The sequence below is a fragment of the Bos taurus genome, chromosome 5 (assembly GCF_002263795.3).
Source record: "Bos taurus isolate L1 Dominette 01449 registration number 42190680 breed Hereford chromosome 5, ARS-UCD2.0, whole genome shotgun sequence".
NCBI classification, from domain to species: domain Eukaryota; kingdom Metazoa; phylum Chordata; class Mammalia; order Artiodactyla; family Bovidae; genus Bos; species Bos taurus.
Genome location: NC_037332.1, coordinates 107,348,286 through 107,365,906, shown reverse-complemented (window position 1 = coordinate 107,365,906; position 17,621 = coordinate 107,348,286). Strand labels below are relative to the sequence as shown.

The 17,621-nt window shown below is 47.9% G+C and overlaps 2 protein-coding genes and 1 non-coding gene across 4 annotated transcripts in view; all 3 read right to left on the bottom strand.

Moving 5' to 3' along the window:
• B4GALNT3 (beta-1,4-N-acetyl-galactosaminyltransferase 3) overlaps positions 1-17,621 on the bottom strand; it is a 97,868-nt gene that overhangs the window by 69,612 nt on the left and 10,635 nt on the right.
• Positions 700-12,338, bottom strand: LOC132345375 (large ribosomal subunit protein uL16-like). The gene is made up of 3 exons (XM_059887242.1): positions 12,264-12,338; positions 9,363-9,593; positions 700-1,161 (listed from the first exon to the last, which is right to left on the bottom strand). Exons 1-3 carry the CDS (start codon positions 12,336-12,338, stop codon positions 748-750), a joined length of 720 nt encoding a protein of 239 aa, XP_059743225.1. The 3' UTR covers positions 700-747.
• Positions 1,109-1,245, bottom strand: LOC112446858 (small nucleolar RNA SNORA70). The gene has a single exon (XR_003034944.1). It is a non-coding gene; the product is annotated as a small nucleolar RNA SNORA70 (small nucleolar RNA).

Here is a 17,621-nt window from a genome sequence, read left to right as displayed (position 1 = left end):
ATTTAAAATATTATTTTAAAATATTTTAAAGTATTAAAGTATTTGAGGCTTTCCAGCAATATTTTTGTTATTAATTTCTAGTTTAATTCTGCTGCTGCTGCTGCTGCTAAGTCACTTCAGTCATATCCGACTCTGTGTGACCCCACAGATGGCAGCCCACCAGGCTCCCCCATCCCTGGGATTCTCCAGGCAAGAACACTGGAGTGGGTTGCCATTTCCTTCTCCAATGCATGAAACTGAAAAGTGAAAGTGAAGTCGCTCAGTCATGGACTCTTCGCGACCCCATGGACTGCAGCCCACCAGGCTCCTCTGTCCGTGGGATTTTCCAGGCAAGAGTACTGGAGTGGGGTGCCATCGCCTTTTGTGATCCAAAAGCAGACACTGTATGGTTTCTATTTTTTTTTGACAGAAAATAGCATTTTTTGGCGGAGAAGGCAATGGCACCCTGCTCCAGTACTCTCACCTGGAAAATCCCATGGATGGAGGAGCCTGGTGGGCTACAGTCCATGGGGTCGCTAAGAGTCAGACACTACTGAGCGACTTCACTTTCACTTTTCACTTTCATGCATTGGAGAAGGAAATGGCAACCCACTCCAGTGTTCTTGCCTGGAGAATCCCAGGGACGGGGGAGCCTGGTGGGCTGTCATCTATGGGGTCGCACAGAGTCAAACATGACTGAAGCGACTTAGCAGCAGCAGCAGCAGCATTTATTGGTGAGCATGATTAAGGAGGGGACAGCATGGATGCTCATGAGTGCAGGGCCCACCATTTGTCCAGGGGACCACGATTAGGGATGTATTTGACCCCACAGCCATCTGGGATGAGTCGCTTTTCTGCCACCATGTTCTCAACTTCATCCGCATTGAACTTGGTAAATCCCCACTTCTTAGAGATGTGGATCTTCTGGCGGCCAGGGAACTTGAACTTGGCCCGGCGGAGGGCTTCAATCACATGTTCCTTGTTCTGCAGCTCGGTGCGGATGGACATTATGACCTGGCCAATGTGAACCCTGGCCACTGTGCCCTGGGGCTTTCCAAAGGCACCTCGCATACCTGTCTGGAGTCTAGATTGGGAAACAGCAGGCCAGTCATGAATGCCCACTAGGAAGAGTTGTCTCCAAGGTCCCTTAGGGCAACCTGTACAGGCAACAGGTTGCGTACACTACCAAGGAGGCTGCTATTTGCAGCCACTGCACACAGGGCCCCCGTGGGGAAAAGAACACAGTCAGGGTTTCTATTCTTTTAAATTTGTTAAACTGTGCTTTATGACCCAGAAAGTGATTTTGCTAAATGTTCGCTGTAAGGTTAAGGAGAATGTGTAATATGCTCTTGTTAACATTGAGGATTGTTATGTCTTCCTGTTGTATTAATATATAATCCCCCTCTTTATCCCTGATAACTTTGTTTGCTCTGAAATTTCTTCTCTGAAGTTAATACAGCTACTCCTGCTTCCTTTTGAGTATGTTAGCATAGTACATCTTTCTCCATTCTTTTACTTTTAATCTATATATCTTTATATTCAAAGTTGGTTTCCTGTAGTTCGGTCTTGTTTTTGAATCCATGTGACAATCTCCATTTTTTAACTGGTGTATTTAGACCACTGATGTTTAAAACATACATAAGCATTCACAGTCAAATACATTGTTGCTATTATTATTTGGAACAACTTATCTGTGAAGCATAAAAGCTTTTATTTTACTTTACTTTTATGTATTCATTCTCCAATGCTCTTCCTTTATATAGATTTGAGTTTCTCACCTATATAGTTTTCCTTCTGTCCGAAGAACTTTTTAACATTTCTTGCAAGGTAGGTATACTGGCAATAAATTCCTTCAATTTCTGTTTGAGAAAGTATTTCTCTTTCACTCGTGAAGGATAATTTCACAGGGTACAGAATTCTAAGTTGGTGCTTTGTTTTTGTTTTTTCCCTTTAACACTTCAGACACTTCACTGAACTCTCTTCTTGCTTGCTTGCATGGTTTCTGAGATGTCAGATGCAATTCTTAACCTCTGCTCCTTTATAAGTGAGGCGTCCCCTGCTCCCATCTTCTTTCAGAATGTTTCTCTCTATCTTTGACTTTCTGAAGTTTGAATATGATGTGGGGAGGGGATTTATTCTGCTCAGTGTTCTCTGAGCTTCCTGGATCTGTACTTTGATGTCTGACATTAATTGGGGAAAATTCTCAGTCATTATGGCTTCAAACATTTCTTCTGTCCCTTTCTATCTTCTCCTCTGGTATTCCATTATACCCATCATACTTTTGTACTTGTCCCATAATTCTTGGATAGTCCGTCCTGTTCTGTTTTGGGAATTTTTTTCCTCAGTCTTTTTTCTCTTTATTTTTCAGTTTTGGAAGTTTCTAGCATCATATCCTCAAGCTCAAAGCTCTTTCCTTGGCATGTCCAGTCTACTAATGAGCCCATCAAAGGTATCCTTCATCTCTGTTACAGTGGCTTTGATCTCGAGCATTTCTTTTTCATTCTCTCTTAGAATTTCCATCTTTCTCTTTACATCATCTGGTTTTGCACGTTGTCTACTTTTCCCATTAAAGCTCTTAACATATTAATTGTAGGCATAATCTGATAATTCCAACATTTCCACCATATCTGATTCTGGTTCTGATGCTTAGTCTCCTCAAACTGTGTTTTTGCCTTTCAGAATGCCTTGTAAACATTTACTGAAAGGTAGACAAGATATACTAGGTAGACAGGATACGCTGCAGTCAAAAGACCTTTAGTGATGAGAGTAAGGTTTGGGGTAGAGAAGGGGTGCATAATCCTGCTATCAGGTCTCAACTTTTTGGTGAGCTGGTGGACCATGCCCTTCACTGGTGCTTCTCGGTTCTCACTCCCCACCCGTAGGTGGGATAGCATAGCTAGAGTGGCCTGGAGTTGGCACTTCCCTTCCCCCAGGTAGGCCAGGCCCTGGGAAGACAGCTTCTTCTCAGAGCAGACCTTGTTGAGAAGAACAGAAGTCTCTGGCACATTTCAAAGTGGTCCTTTCCCTTCCTCCTGCTGGAAGCATTTTCCTCCAGGATTCACTGTAGGGGCTTCCCTGATAGCTCAGTTGGTAAAGAATCCGCCTGCAATGCAGGAGACCCCAGTTCGATTCCTGGGTGGGAAAGATCTGCTAGAGAAGGGATAGGCTACCCATTCCAGTATTCTTGGGCTTCCCCTGTGGTTCAACTGGTAAAGAATCCACCTGCAATGTGGGACACCTGGGCTGGGAAGATTCCCTGGAGAAGGGAAAGGCTACCCACTCCAGTATTCTAGCCTGGAGAATTTCAAGGACTGTATAAGACATGGGGTCGCAAAGAATCGGACAAGACTGAGCGACTTTCACTTTCACTATTCACTGCAGATGAGTGAGGACCTGGTGGAGCTCCAGGAAGTAAAAAACTCCCAGAAGCGTAAGTTCCACCTCCAGCGACTGGGCACCCCTGAAGTTTAGGATGTGTTTTTGCTTTCTCTTACCAAGTTTCAATTGTCATAATTAAGTGTACTATATGTTGATTTGCGGAGAAGGCAATGGCAACCCACTCCAGTATTCTTGCCTGGAAAATCCCATGGATGGAGGAGCCTGGTAGGCTGCAGTCCAGGGGGTCTCGAAGAGTCGGACACGACTGGGCGACTTCACTTTCACTTTTCACTTTCATGCATTGGAGGAAGAAATGGCAACCCACTCCAGTGTTCTTGCCTGGAGAATCCCAGGGACAGTGGGGCCTGGTGGGCTCCTGTCTGTGGGGTCGCACAGAGTTGGACACGACTGAAGTGACTTAGCAGCAGCGTATGTTGATTTGATACATTTATATGTTGCAACGTGATTATCACTGTGGCGTTCACTAACAGCTGTATCATGTCACATAATTATCATTCCTTTTTTTTTTTTGTGGCGGGAACAATTATGATCTAGTCTCTTAGCAACTCTGAAGTTTATGACTCGGTATTATTGACCGTAATCACTATGTGATGCATTACCTCTCCCACCTGAAGTTTTCAGCTCTCAGACTTGTCCACACTGAGCCTCCAGCAATTTGTCGATTACAGGTTAGGTTTCCCTACACTGGTGCTGGCTCCCGTGGAGGTTTCTGCTCCGCTATGTTTTGTTTTTAAATTAACTACATTTATGTATAATTTATATATAATAAAATGTACCCATTGTAAGTAAACAGTTGCATAAGTGCTGACAAACGTACATACGCCTGTGTCACTTTCACCCCTTTGCCTGGATTATTCAGCTTCCTGCATTGTTTAGTATGCAGCTAGGCCTGAGAACCACACTCTGTTACTCTCTGTCATCCGTTGCCAACTGAGGGCTCGGGACTACCACTTCTGAGGTTATTCACTTATTTCTGGAGCTTAGTTTCTTCATATCCTCTGTTCTTGGATGGAACATCTGTGAGCACAACCCCACCACAAGAGTACCAATTTGCTGATCCCTAATGTTAAAGAATCAGGCTAAAAGTGAACACAGAAAATTTACTTACATGGTCAATTCATCAACCCTGGCACTTCCCCGGTGGTCCAGTGGCTAAGACTCTGCATTCTCAATGCAGGCGGGGCCCGGGTTCGATCTTTGGTCAGGAAACTAGATCCCACACGCTTGAACTAAAAAATCCTGCCTGGCTCAATGATGATCAAAGATTCCGCATGCTACATCTAAGACCCAGTGAAGCCAAATAAATAAATATTGAAAAAGAGACAGACAAAAAAAAAAAAAACTCAACAGGGACTTCCCTGGTAGTCCAGTGGTTAAGACTCCACACTTCAAATGCAGGGAGCACAGGTTTAATCCCTGGTTAGGGAACTAAGATCCCACATACCATGTGGTGTAGTCAAAAAAAAAAAAAACCAAACAGTTCATCAGTCCTTCACATGTGTATTAAGCTTGTACCAATTTCCTACAGCTGACTCCTGCCTCCCCACCACTCGACTTTAGCTGCCTTTGGATTGTAAGAACTTCTTTCCTTTTCCTGCTCACCTTCCCTGGGGAATGTAGTCACCTCCTCTCCCATCAGGGCGCAATGAACAGCCTGGGCTGACCCTCTGTCTTCATCTTCCCTCATCTCCCTTAATCTAAGTTCTCTGTCTCAGGTAAGTCCCATTTCAAATCCCACCTCCACCACGAAGCCTTCCTCCCCCAGCTAGAATTACTGGTACCAGACACTTGAGCGCATAATCACGCTCCAGATGCCCTTGGCCCTCACCTTGCTCTAGTTGTTTTAAACAATCAAATTCAATTAAACAAACATGGAATCAGTTGAGGGCTTGCTTTGGACAAGGCGTAATGCTGGGTTGTGGGCAATGACGGAATGGTGACTAAGACACAAAATACACAGGGTCCCTGCCCTCAGCTGACAGACTGTAAACACGAGTAATAAGCTTTGCCCAAGGTGAGGGCTTTCTGGGTGCTGGGGAGAACAAGTCAAGGGCATGCGCTATTTCCGATGTATACATCTGTCTGTGCAAAAACATAGGTCCTGGGACACCAACAGGGCAGGGTTCACGTTTCTCTGTGCCTCCTGAAGCTCTCACACACTGCATCATCAAAAGTTCACTGGCTGGACCTGAACTCACAGAACAGGTAGTGCTGCACAAGTACAAGGTCATTACAGGAGGCAACCTAGCATCCTCAGTCACCAAGTTTTTTTTTTTTTTTCATTTTCTCTTTTCTTTCCTGCTCATGGACTCCTTCCTTCCCTGTCCTTGTCCCATTTCCAGTCCTCCCTGGCCTAATCCTGGACCAGTCTGGGACCCAGGGGTAGCCTGGTCATTGCTCAGCTGTGTTCTCCCTTCCTTCATCACCGCCCCTTATTTCTTAGCTCTTTGCATCGGGAGAGGAAGTGCAGACCTTAAGTGGTCTACCTTGGCTGCTCTTTAGACTCACCTGGAAAGCTGATGCTCAGGCCCCACCCCTTCCCAAGCTGATTGACTTGAGGTGAGGTCAAGACCTCACTTCAGTGTTCAGGCTCCCAGGTGATTCAAATGTGCAGCCAGATTGAGAATCACTGGGATAGACTAAGGACTTCGAAAGCTCCACCTTCTCAGCTGAGGGTGACGGTCCCTCCCCACAGATAACCATGGAAATTGGCGTAGGCCAAAAAGACAGCAGCACGAGCTTAGTGGGTGGGCTAATGACAGCTTCAAATCCCCAGCAACTCAGCTCCAGAATGGATGTCACAGCAAAATTGAAGCCACTCCCTCTAGAGAAGGCAGGGAGAAGAGAGATTTAACAGAGGAATGATGAGGAGGAGGCAGAAAAAAAGTGAAAGTGCAATCGCTTAGTCCCGTCTGACTCTTTGGAACCCTATAAACTGTATCCTGCCAGGCTCCTCTGTCCATAGGATTCTCCAGGCAAGAATACTGGAGTGGACTGCCATGCCCTTTTCCAGGGGATCTTCCTGACCCAGGGATCAAACCCACGTCTCCCTCACTGCAGGCAGATTCTTTACCGTCTGAGCTGCCAAGCAGACTGCTTGGTAAAATAGGAATCATGTGTTGCTCTGGGTGGGGGAAGGGGCAGGGAGAGGGGAGCCGGAAGATCAGAGGAGGTACCGCTAGAGAAGCAGCTGGCACAGCTTTAGTTTTCAATAAATGTCAGCTTTACCCTGATACAGTGCTTTTATAGTCAAATTATTTGCACAAGAAGGAGCACCCAGTAAAATGAGTTCCATATCCTACACTGGGAGCATGAGCTTAGAGAGAATGAGATTATCCATCTTTCCAACCTCCACCCAACCCCACAGGCCAACTGACTAAAGAAATCAACCCAAGGAATGGCTAGGATATCTGCACTCAAACTTGACTGCGAAGAGGATTGGCCATGAAGCCCTGAACAAGGTAAGTAACCTCTGTGAACTTCAGTTTTCTCACCCATAAAGTGGAATCTGTATAAAGGCTCCCATCCCCTACACAGCAATTGTGAACACTGAATGAGCTTGGTGCAACATACACGCAGTGGGCTCTTATTACAACAGCTCCGCACAAGCACTCCTCACCTGCTAGGTGATAACATTTACCTGTCTCTCTCCTCCTTACCTAACTCTCTAAACATTTATCTAAACTCCCTGTATTGTTTCAATTTTTTGTAAGAATCATATCATACATATAAAGGGATAGAGATCAGGGGCTTCCCTGATAGCTCAGTTGGTAAAGAATCCACCTGTAACGCAGGAGACCTCTTTCTGTTGGATTCCTGGCTCGGGAAGATCTGCTGGAGAAGGGAAATGCTACCCACTCCAGTATTCAGGCCTGGAGTATTCAATGGAGTGTGTAGTTCATAGGGTCACAAAGAGTTGGACAGGACTGAGCAACTTTCACTTTCACTTTCAGAAATGGTTTAGAGTTAACACCTGTGTGTCCATCATTCTACCAAAAAAATAGACATAATCAATTCCTGTGAAGCCCTTTGTGCCTCTGTTCATCTCCCCCCACAAAATAACCACCTTCCTGCAGGTTTCCTTGATTTTTACTTTGAAGGTCAAAATCTTTAAGTTTTGCCAACATGATGGTGGAAAAAACAGTATCTTTTTGTTGCTGTTGTTTTTCCCTTGATTTTCTTTAAAGCAAAATAGATTGTGTCCCAGCAACTATTTTTCATCTTTGTATTTCCAGAATGTTGAACCTTACAGTATTCTATAAATATTGGATAAATGAAGGAATGTCCTAGTAGAACTGGAACCAAAACTGGCTTTTTAAATTCTCATCTGGGTACTTTCCTGCTGGTCCAGTGGTTAAGACAATGGGCTCCCACTACAAGGGGCCTGGGTTTGATCCCTAGTTGGGGAACTAAGATCCTGCATGCCACGCAGCATGGCCAAAAGTAAGTAAACAAATTTTCGTCTGTTTAACCTTGGGCAAGCTTCTCTAGTCCACAGTTTCCTTGCTCCTTGGCCTCCCTTCCAGCCTAAGTCATCGGTGAACCCAGCAGCTGTCTCCCAGGGCTGGACTAAACAAGCTGGAGATGACCTCACAGCTTCCAACCCCTGTGTCCTGGCCGCTAGTGGACTTTGCGTGGGTTACACAGGTGCCTGCCTAGTGTCAACCCCTTGGGTTCCTGGGGCAGTGGGAGCTCAGCCACAAATATGCTTCTCTCTTTATCCCACATGTGATGCATACACATTTTCCCATCATTTTTGATGTGAGCCCATAGGAAAAGAAAAACGGAGAATGAAATGGCAACGCAATCCAATATTCTTGCCGGGAGAATTCCATGGACAGAGAAGCCTGGTGGGCTACAGCCCGTGGGGTCACAAAGAGTCAGACACAACTGAGTGACTAACACTTTCATAGGAAAAAGATTGAGACGCACAATAGTAGACTATTAGATTGGTGGAGAGAGGGAGGCTAGATTTAGCCCAAGATCAGGACAGTTTGGGGGTTCTTTCTCTTCTCCACGTTGCCCCATATGCCCCACTCAGAGGCCCACTGGCCCACAATACAGGTGCCCGTCAGTAGGTTCCGGGGTACAGAGCGACCTAGAAAGAGATGGAGGACTGAATGATCCTCCATTTCTTCGCAAAAAAAAAAGTATTCAGCTGCGCTGAATCTTATTTGAAGCACGAGGGATCTTTGATCTTCCTCCAGGCCTATGAGATCTTTAGTTGCAGCGTTTGGGATCTAGCTCCCTGACCAAGAATCGAACCCCAGCCCCCAACAGTGGAAGCACAGAGTCTCAGCCACTGGACCACCAGGGACGACCCAAGGACTGAGCTATCTAAAGGCAAGGAGGAGAAAGGAAGACTTGGAGAAGGCCATGGTTTCAGATCCTACCCCTGTGCAGAGGAACTCTTGTCCCTGCCCCAGTGGTCCCTGCTGCTGAGAGAGCAGACCTGGAGGGCCGTGTCCAGGGCTCCCCGAGGGCCGGCGGCTGCAGCTGTTGGCAGGGAGTCTCCAGGTCTAAAATTAGCCTCCTGTTCTCCACCCAGGCAGCTCTGAGCTCGCTCTGGCAGGCGGATCCTGCAGTGAGGTAATCATGGGGACAGCGAGGGGGGCGGGGCAACAGCCCAGGGCAGGGTCCTCATCCCCAGTGGGCACCCCCCACCCCCCACTGGGCTGAGCATCTGTGTGCAACCTCGCCTCTCCTCGTGGGCACCTCTGCGTCCACCCTGACCTGCACTGGAGGCCCACGAGGAGAGGAACACACGCTTTCCTGATAAACATGCCAGGGCCTCAACTGACCAGTACAGTCCTGTGGGGTCGGGGACACTGTTCCCATCACACAGAACCCTCAGGGATGAAATGTTCACTGTGTCTGCTGATCTGAGCCTGGACCCTGGGAGGGGGAGTCCAAGTACCCGCCCCCTTCTTGGGAAAGGGTACCTCTCAAGGCAGAGCCCAAGCCAGAGACCCCGAGACCCCCACTGCCAGGTCCCCGGCTTCTGATGGTCTGGTCAGGGAGCCTGTGGCTGGACTGGCCAAAACAAGCAGCAGATCCCGGGCAGCAGGCCTGCCTCCCCGGGCGGAGCACACAGAGGCACTTAGTGAGGGCTGGGCCAAGGCGCAGAATGGCAGGGTGAGGCTCTGAGGTGGGGCCCGGCCAGCAGTGCAGAGCAGGAAGCGGGCCACGAGAGAGATGCCCGCGGTCACCAGGGCCTGTGAAAGGCCCTCAGGGGCACGGAACCTCTCCAGCCAGGGGATTCCAAGACCACCTCCTAAAGCATCATTGCCCAGGGCTCACCCAGCCTCACCCCTTCCCCATCACCCCTACCTGGGGAAGTGGAAGAGAATGCAGGAGGGGAGGCAGGGGACGGCCACTGTCTCCAGATTGGGAGCAGGACCCAGCACCCTCCCAGCCTTGCCTGCCTGGGAAGGCAGGATCACAGGGCTGGGAAGGGAGTAGAGATGGATCTGAGTCCAGGCCCCTTCCAGCTCCCCAGTCTTTCTCCAGCCACTTCCAGTGCAGAATCCCCAGTGCTGGTGCAAACACCGCATCCTTTGGGAACAATGTCAGAGCAAGAGGGCATCTCGTGGACCAAAAAGCTGAGTCTGCCCTACTTGCAAAACAGGAAACTGAGGCCCAGGGTGGAACCGACTTGCTCAACATCACAGAGCCAGTTCACCTCAGAATTGAGGCTGGAACCCAGGTCCCCTGACTCCAGCCCAGAGTCCCACCCCCCAGGTCCTTGTCCAGCCCAGACACTCTGGTTCTATAACACGGCTTCTCCTTTCCTTCTTCCTCTAGGACACACCCAATCGATCATCCCACTCAGCAGTGACCTCCCGCTCCTTGGCCAAGCACGTGAGGCCTCCCTTCTGCACCTGACACCCCTGCTCACCTTCTCCTTAGCAGTATGATGCCCACCCCCCCCCCCCCCGCCGCAGTGGCAGCCCCTTTTCCTGAAGACCAGATTCCATGTCCTGCTCCCCTCCCCCTCAGCTCTGGCAGTTCAGGAAGCATCCATCAGCTGGTGGAGAGAACAGGTCTGGGCAGGAAAGGATGGTGACACCCTTAAGGCACAGCCAAAGGTCCCGAGCAGAAGCTGAGCTGCCCCTGGAGAAAGTCTGAACCATAGACTCCTGACCCATCCACACCTCTCACCTGTTCTGAGAGTCAGAACCCTTCACAGGCCTCGTGGGTCTCTGTGCCAGGCACCTCTTCCTCCCTTCTTCTCTAATAAAGGAGACGCCATCTTCCCCGTTAACTCCAGGGCCCAGCAAGAAAATGTCCTGCCACCTGGCCCCCACCCACAGGCTGCAGCCGAGGACACCTTCCCCGACAGGTGGGAAGGACCGATCTTCATTCAGGAGAAGGGGCAGCCTCTAGTCCTAAAGTTAGCCTGCGGCCGGAGCAGCTCCAAGCTCCCGAGGAAGGTACCCGGTGAAACAAGGGCCATTGTTCTGCGGGGCGGGCACTGCATCCCCCATGTGACCCGTTCATGAGTGCCCTGCCAGTTAGGGAAAGTGTTCACCACTCTAGAACTTTCCAGACCTTCTCAGAGACATAAAGGAGAAGAAATGTATTAAAAAAAAACAACTCTTTCTGGGAGATTTTTTTTTTTCTTGGTTTTAGAAGAAACAACTTTAGGGGTTTTTTTCCTGCCTTTCAAGATTTCCAATGTCTAAATATACCAAGCATAATCACTGAAGCAAACCAAGTTATGTACAATATATATTTATCTTGTTAAACTAACAGAAAATGACTTTGGGTCTGTAAGGGGTGCCAGAAGAATTTTATGGTTGTTTCCCTAAAAATATGACACTATATTTTCATTTCCCAGAAATCAAACCCCCCACTAACTTTTATATCAACAAGCACTGTGGGCAGTGTGCCCATTTCTTTTCCTCAAATTGGTAAATATCAACTTCCAATTGAATAGCGCTCTCTTCCATCAAAGTTGCCCCCAAACAGGTAGTATTTCCTAAGTATATAATGAAAGCTTCACTACTGTAAAATGTTCCCTTTGCAAATATCTCCCCAATTTTCACACATCAGAATAAAGTTGAATTCTTATTCAACATACTAAATCAAGCTTGAGTATTTTTTCTATCTCCTCTCTGAACTCTTTCAAAGGTGTTTGACCCCACTTATTGCTACCTATCTGCAATGTTTTCTTCAATTTGTCATCCATTTCATCTTTTAACACCACAAAGAATTGCCAGTTCCATAATCCTAAAATTAGCATTATGAAAATATCAGCCCCCTCAGGTAGGATCTTTCTACAGAAAAGAAATAAGTAACATCTTTTTTAAAACTTGTTACATACTTTCCTACCAAAGACTTTCATGATTCAAGGGCTCCAGTTTCTTCTGATTTGGGCTTCCCTGATACCTCAGTAGTAAGGAATCCACCTGCAAATGCAGGAGACATGGGTTCAATCCCTGATCCGGGAAGATCCCGCATGCTGCAGAGCAGCTAAGGCCTTGTGCCACGATACTGAGTCTGCGCTCCAGAACCCAGGAGCTGCAACTACCGAAGCCCAATTGCCTTAGGCCTGTGCTTTGCAACAAGAGAAGCCACTGCAACAACAAACCCGGGCACTATAGCTAGAAAGTAGAGAGAAGCCCGCACAGCAATGAAGACCCAGCACAGCCAAACATAAACAACTAAATAAAATTTTAAAAATCAGCTTCATCTATGTATTCCTATTCCCGTCCCTCCTCAACTCAAGGAGGGGAGATAGGAAATCATAATTCCACTTGCTTCTTTTTGTTTTTAAAACTCTATGCTTCTTTAGCCGAATGGGCTCTGTTCTGAGAATGGGAGGGTGCAGGGGACAAAGGGACCTGATGGATGAGGAATGTCACATCATGTCTTGACCGTACTTTGCAATATGAGAATGCAACATCAACAGGAACGTCCTGGCAGCTGACTTTCAGGTAACAGTAGAGTATCGACATAGAGCGTCACTGGATAAAGTTCAGAAAAGCCACAGATCACCCACAACAGCCTCTGAGTTGGGCATATGACCACCCCCAGCAATAACTTTAAAGCAAGTTGACTAGCAAGAAAAGATAAACAGATCTGAGAACCAATTATATATATACATACACACTTAGTGCACATCGGGGGGAAAAAGGACCGCATGAACCCCAGATATTAAAAGGAAGTTTCTTGACTTCCCTGGTGGCCCAGTGGTTAAGAATCTGTCTGCCAATACAGTGGACACGGGTTCGACCCCGGGACTGGGAAGATCCCACGTATGGTGGAGCAACGAAGCCCATGCACCACAACTAATGAGCCCACGACCGCCACAGCTAGAGAAAGCACATGTGAAGCAACGAAGACCCAACCCAGCCAAAAATAATAAGTAAATACATAAAGTATTTTTAAAATAAAAGGAAGCTTTTAAGCAAACAAAAAGGATGGTGAGAGCACTGGGTGAGCACCTCGAGCTCTGGGCCCAGCACTGCTCCTTGGGCTGTAAACACTCTCAGTCTTAAATCCTTCACTGTAAAATCAGCTGTTCAGTTGCTCAGTCACATCCTACTCTTTGTGACTCCATGGACTGTAGCCATCTGGGCTCTTCTGTCTGTGGGATTTCCCAGCAAGAATACTGGTGTGGATTATTATTTCCTTCTCCAAGGGATCTTCCCGACCCAGGGATCGAGCCCACGTCTCCTGCATTGGCAGGCAGGTTCCTTACCACTGAGCCACCTGGGAAGCCCTGGTAAAATCAGTAAGGCTGGGCAAACATTACACTAAGAAGCAACTCCAATCAGCTTGCAGTGACAGCCTGGCGAGCTGTGTTGAGAAAGATTCTGAGTCTGCATCTGGGCTCAGGAAAAGAATTTCATGTTCTACTGGAGATGTGTGCCACTGACCCCGAACATTTTCCATCTCAGAACTGAAAAATCTCTGAGGTCCATTGCTATCCTAGGACTCTTTATGATATGTGAGAGAATGCACCCAAAACCAATCAAAAGAGAGGCAAAGGGGCTTTACAAGCTGATCAAGTGACAAAAAGAATAGCAGCTAACATTTAATAAGTGTTATGTATCAGGAACTGTTCTTAGTACTTTATATGTGTTATTTCTCTTAATTGTCACAACAAAACCCAATGACGTGGGTACTACTCTTAATATTCCCATTTTATAGATTAGCAATTGGGCACATTGAGGCTCAGTCATCTGCTCATGGATTTAAACTTGGGTAGTCTGACATCAGAGACTTGCTCTCAATCAGAAGGAAGGAAGGACGGGAAGGAGGGAGGGAGGAAGGGAGGGAGGAGAAGTAAAGACAGTGGCGGGGGCATGCAGGACACCACAGCAACTTCAGAAGGCAGAGGGATAGCAGTGTCCACAGGGAGGAGAGCTGGGCCTGATGAAGGCTGTGTGGGCTGAATTCTAACCTGACCACCTGCCTTGTCCCAGGATCCATCCATGCTCATGGGGAGCATGAAGTCAACTGCGGTACCCAGACACTTCAGAGCCACCTCTGGCTTCTCTGACAACCTAAGCCAGCATTCACAAGACCAAGCCAGATGAAGGAAAGGAATCAAAGAAAAGCATCAGCTGTGAGTTTCACATAGTTCAACGGACATTCCAGAAAGGGTGAGGTCAGTTGGTACCGAAACGACAAGGAAGGCTCAGGGAAAGGATGCGGCTGAAAGACTGGCAGGCAGAAGGGTAGCATGAGCCTAGAGAGCAGCAGTCAAGAGTCTAAGGGAAGGGACTTCCCTGCGATCCAGTGGTTAAGCATCTGCCTTCCAATGCAGGGGATGCGGGTTTGATCCCTGGTCAGGGAACTAATATCCCTTACACTTTGGGGCAACTAAGCTTGGGCGCCACAACTAGAGAGCCCAGATGCTCTAGAGTCTGTGCTCCACAACAAGAGAAGCTCACACACCGCAATGAAGACCCAGCACATCCCCCAAAAAAAGAGTCCAAGGGGGAGAGGAGGCCCAGCTGTGTTCTTCACTTAGTAAAGCTACTGCTCTCGGGTGCTCAGTCCCAGAGTTTATACATGCTCCCTCGCATCTCCCAGCAGCAGGACTGCTTCCTGGCTCTCTTTCTACCGCTGACATGTGTCTCTGCATCTAGGGTTGTTGTTCAGTGACTAACTCATGTCCATCTCTTTGAGGCCCATGGACTGCAGCATGCCAGGCCTCCCCGCCCTTATCTCCAGAAGTTTGCTCAAACTGATGGCCATTGAGTCAGTGATGCCATCCAGCCATCTCATACTCTGCCACCCTCTTCTCCTCTTGCCCTCAATCTTTCCCAGCATTAGGGTCTTTTCCAATGAGTCAGCTCTTCTCATCAGGTGGCCAAAGTATTGGAGCTTCAGCTTCAGCATCAGTTCTTTCAATGAATATTCAGGGTTGATTTCCTCCATGTGGTTCAAGGGACTCTCAAGAGTCCACACCACAGTCTGAAAGCATTAATTCTTCAGCGCTCAGCCTTCTTTATGGTCCAACTCTCTCATAGGCGGATTTAATTGGGAGGATGTCTCCAAGCCAACCAGAGTCTGAGAACTTGTCATGTACAAGTATCAGGCAAGGCACTCAGGCAGAGTTCTCAACTAGGGATCTATGGAGAGGGGCCAGGGGCCTGTGCACCTCCCATAAATAGCACTCAAAATATGAGGGGCAGACACATTTCTGGGGAGAGGGTCTCCAGGTCCTTTCCCAGATTCTTGCAAGTGTACACAAGCCACAAAAGATTTAAAGTCTCTGCACAAAGTGCCCAGGTCCGGCACTCAAGAAATTCAATCTCGTGGAGGAAGACAGACGGACAGAAATAACTCAGAGGCAAGGCAGCCTCTGATAAGTATGCCAACGGAGCACAAAACGTGCAGCGGGGGAGGGGCAGAGGTTCATTCCCATGGGGCTGTCTGTAGGATGTCCTCCCCTCATCCTGGTTTCAGGATCCAAGTTTTCCATGAGGGAAAAACAGCCATTACAGTAAGTCCCTATGTATGAGCCGTCAAGTTGTGAACTTTCAAAGACATGAATGCACATTCCATCAATGTCAGGCAGCTTGCCCTCCATCTCCTGGTCCTTCAGCTCCACCATCTCCCACCTCCTCTCCCTTCTCCAGTCAGTAACTCTTTGCTCCTGGTTACTTGATGCCAGCCCCTGTGTGCCAGCTGTTGTACTGAACTACTGTACTTTGCAAGGTACCGTACTGTAAGATTAAAGATGAAAAAAAAATTTTTTTGTGCTTGCCTTTTATGTATTATTTGTGTGAAAAATATTGTAGACCTATTACAGAGCAGTATTATATAGCTCCCCAGCTGGCTCAGTGGGTAAAGAATTCGCCTGCGATGTAGGAGATGCGGGTTTGATCCCTGGGTCAGGAAGATTCCCTGGAGGAGGAAATGGCAACCCACTCCAGTATTTTGAAGTCTTTATTGAATTTGTTTCAATATTGTTTCTGTTTTGTTTTTTTTTTTTTTGATCACACATGAGGTATGTGGGATCTTAGCTTCCCTACCAGGGATCGAACCTGTACCGCCTGCATTGGAAGGCAAAGTCTCAACCACTGGACCACCAGAGAAGTCCCTAGAGGAACAATTTTACAAAAGAAACCAAATCAGAACTAGAACCAAATAAAACTCACAGATATGAAAAACAGTCACTGAATCAAATTTAAAAAATGGGGTGGATGCCTCTGCCTCCACTTCCCACTCTAATTTTCTAGCCCTGCTTTGTGTCTGTCCAACTTCCCCTCCTTCTGCTGCTGGAAGTCCTTCACCTGAGATGTACTCCCAGTGCTCTGCTCAGCTGATATAACAAAAGAGGACCCAGGGCTGAGAGCTCACCCTGACTCCCTGGGACTGCCTCCATGTCCTCGCTCCCTCTGCCAATCTTTGGCTCAGAGGTGGTGATGAGGGATCTGGACACCAGCTGGCAGGTGGGGGGGCGGGGGGCATGCGTGTGTACAGGCCTGCACACATCCATTTGGACCCTGGTTGGCAGGAAGGGTGGAAAGGAGAGGATCAGAGGATTTGTAAGGAGATCTCAGCAGAGAGGCCTTTAATCTCTGAAGCAACTGCTTGTGTGGAGGCCATGGGTGACCTTGGAGGCCAAATGGCCAGAAGCACTGGGACAGCGACCACCCCTCCACCAGGCAACTGAGTCTTGAAGACCTGAAGGCCAAGGATGGACTGGCCCCCTGGCCAGTGACCCAAGAGAGGTTCCAAGCCTGCCCCTGAAACAAGAACCTCACTGAACGCAAGATTACCCAACTGAAGCCCTCAAGAGACATAGGACCTGTGAAAGCGCCCGTGGTAAGTCAGCTTCAAAGCTTGGATTAAAACAGAGATAAAGTCCAGTGTTGCTTCCTCCGAGTCCTGGACATCCTCTGAGCATGCTCAGGGGCAGGCAGTTGGGCCATGTTGCCCAACTGCTGAGCTTTGGTGCCCTGGTCCAACCCCCAGATGGCTCTCCTTCTCAACAAAATCCTTGACTCCTAACCCACCCCGCCCCATTGGTGCACATGGAAAGAGGGAGGCGGCACCGACCATCAAAAAAAGAAGACTGGTGGAAGGAGGTGGTGGCAGGTGCAGACATGCATGGTCTGGTGATGGGGAAGTGTTCTTGGCATGGCTGTGTCGTGGGCTGAGAAGCTGGAGGGGCGGCAGCAAGGAGGCTGGCTGAGGACCATGTCCACACACTCCCACCCAGCCTTTCCCTAACTCCCATCAGACTGTGAACTCCAAAGGGGAAGAGATGGGAACCCATGCTCTCTGAGCTCCTGACACACGCTGGGCTTATGTTGAGTCTCACTGGGCACTTAACATGTGTGAGGGTCACTGAGTCTTAATCATAACAGCTCTGCAGGGAGGTCACAGAAGCCCATTATCCAGACGAAGCATCTGAGGCTTGAGAAGGAATAAACACTTTATACAAAGTACTGCAACAGGTGAAGGATAAAGCTTGGATATGAACTCTGCCCTGTCTTCAAATTCCATACGTTTTCCCAAGAATTATCCATGCTTTTTATCCCAGTCAGCAGCCCCCCAGAAAAGTAAATATTCCAGAAATATTTTTACTTAAGTTTTAAAATAAATCACCTTTGTAGCCATTCAAGATTTGCAAAAGAAAAGAATTGAAAACTACACCTCACTCAATTTCCTGAGCATTTATACAGGCATAACTTGCTTAGTGCAGTTTGCAGATATTGCATTTTTTTACAAATTGAAGGTTTATGGCAACCTTTGTTGGGTGTTGAGCCAGTGTG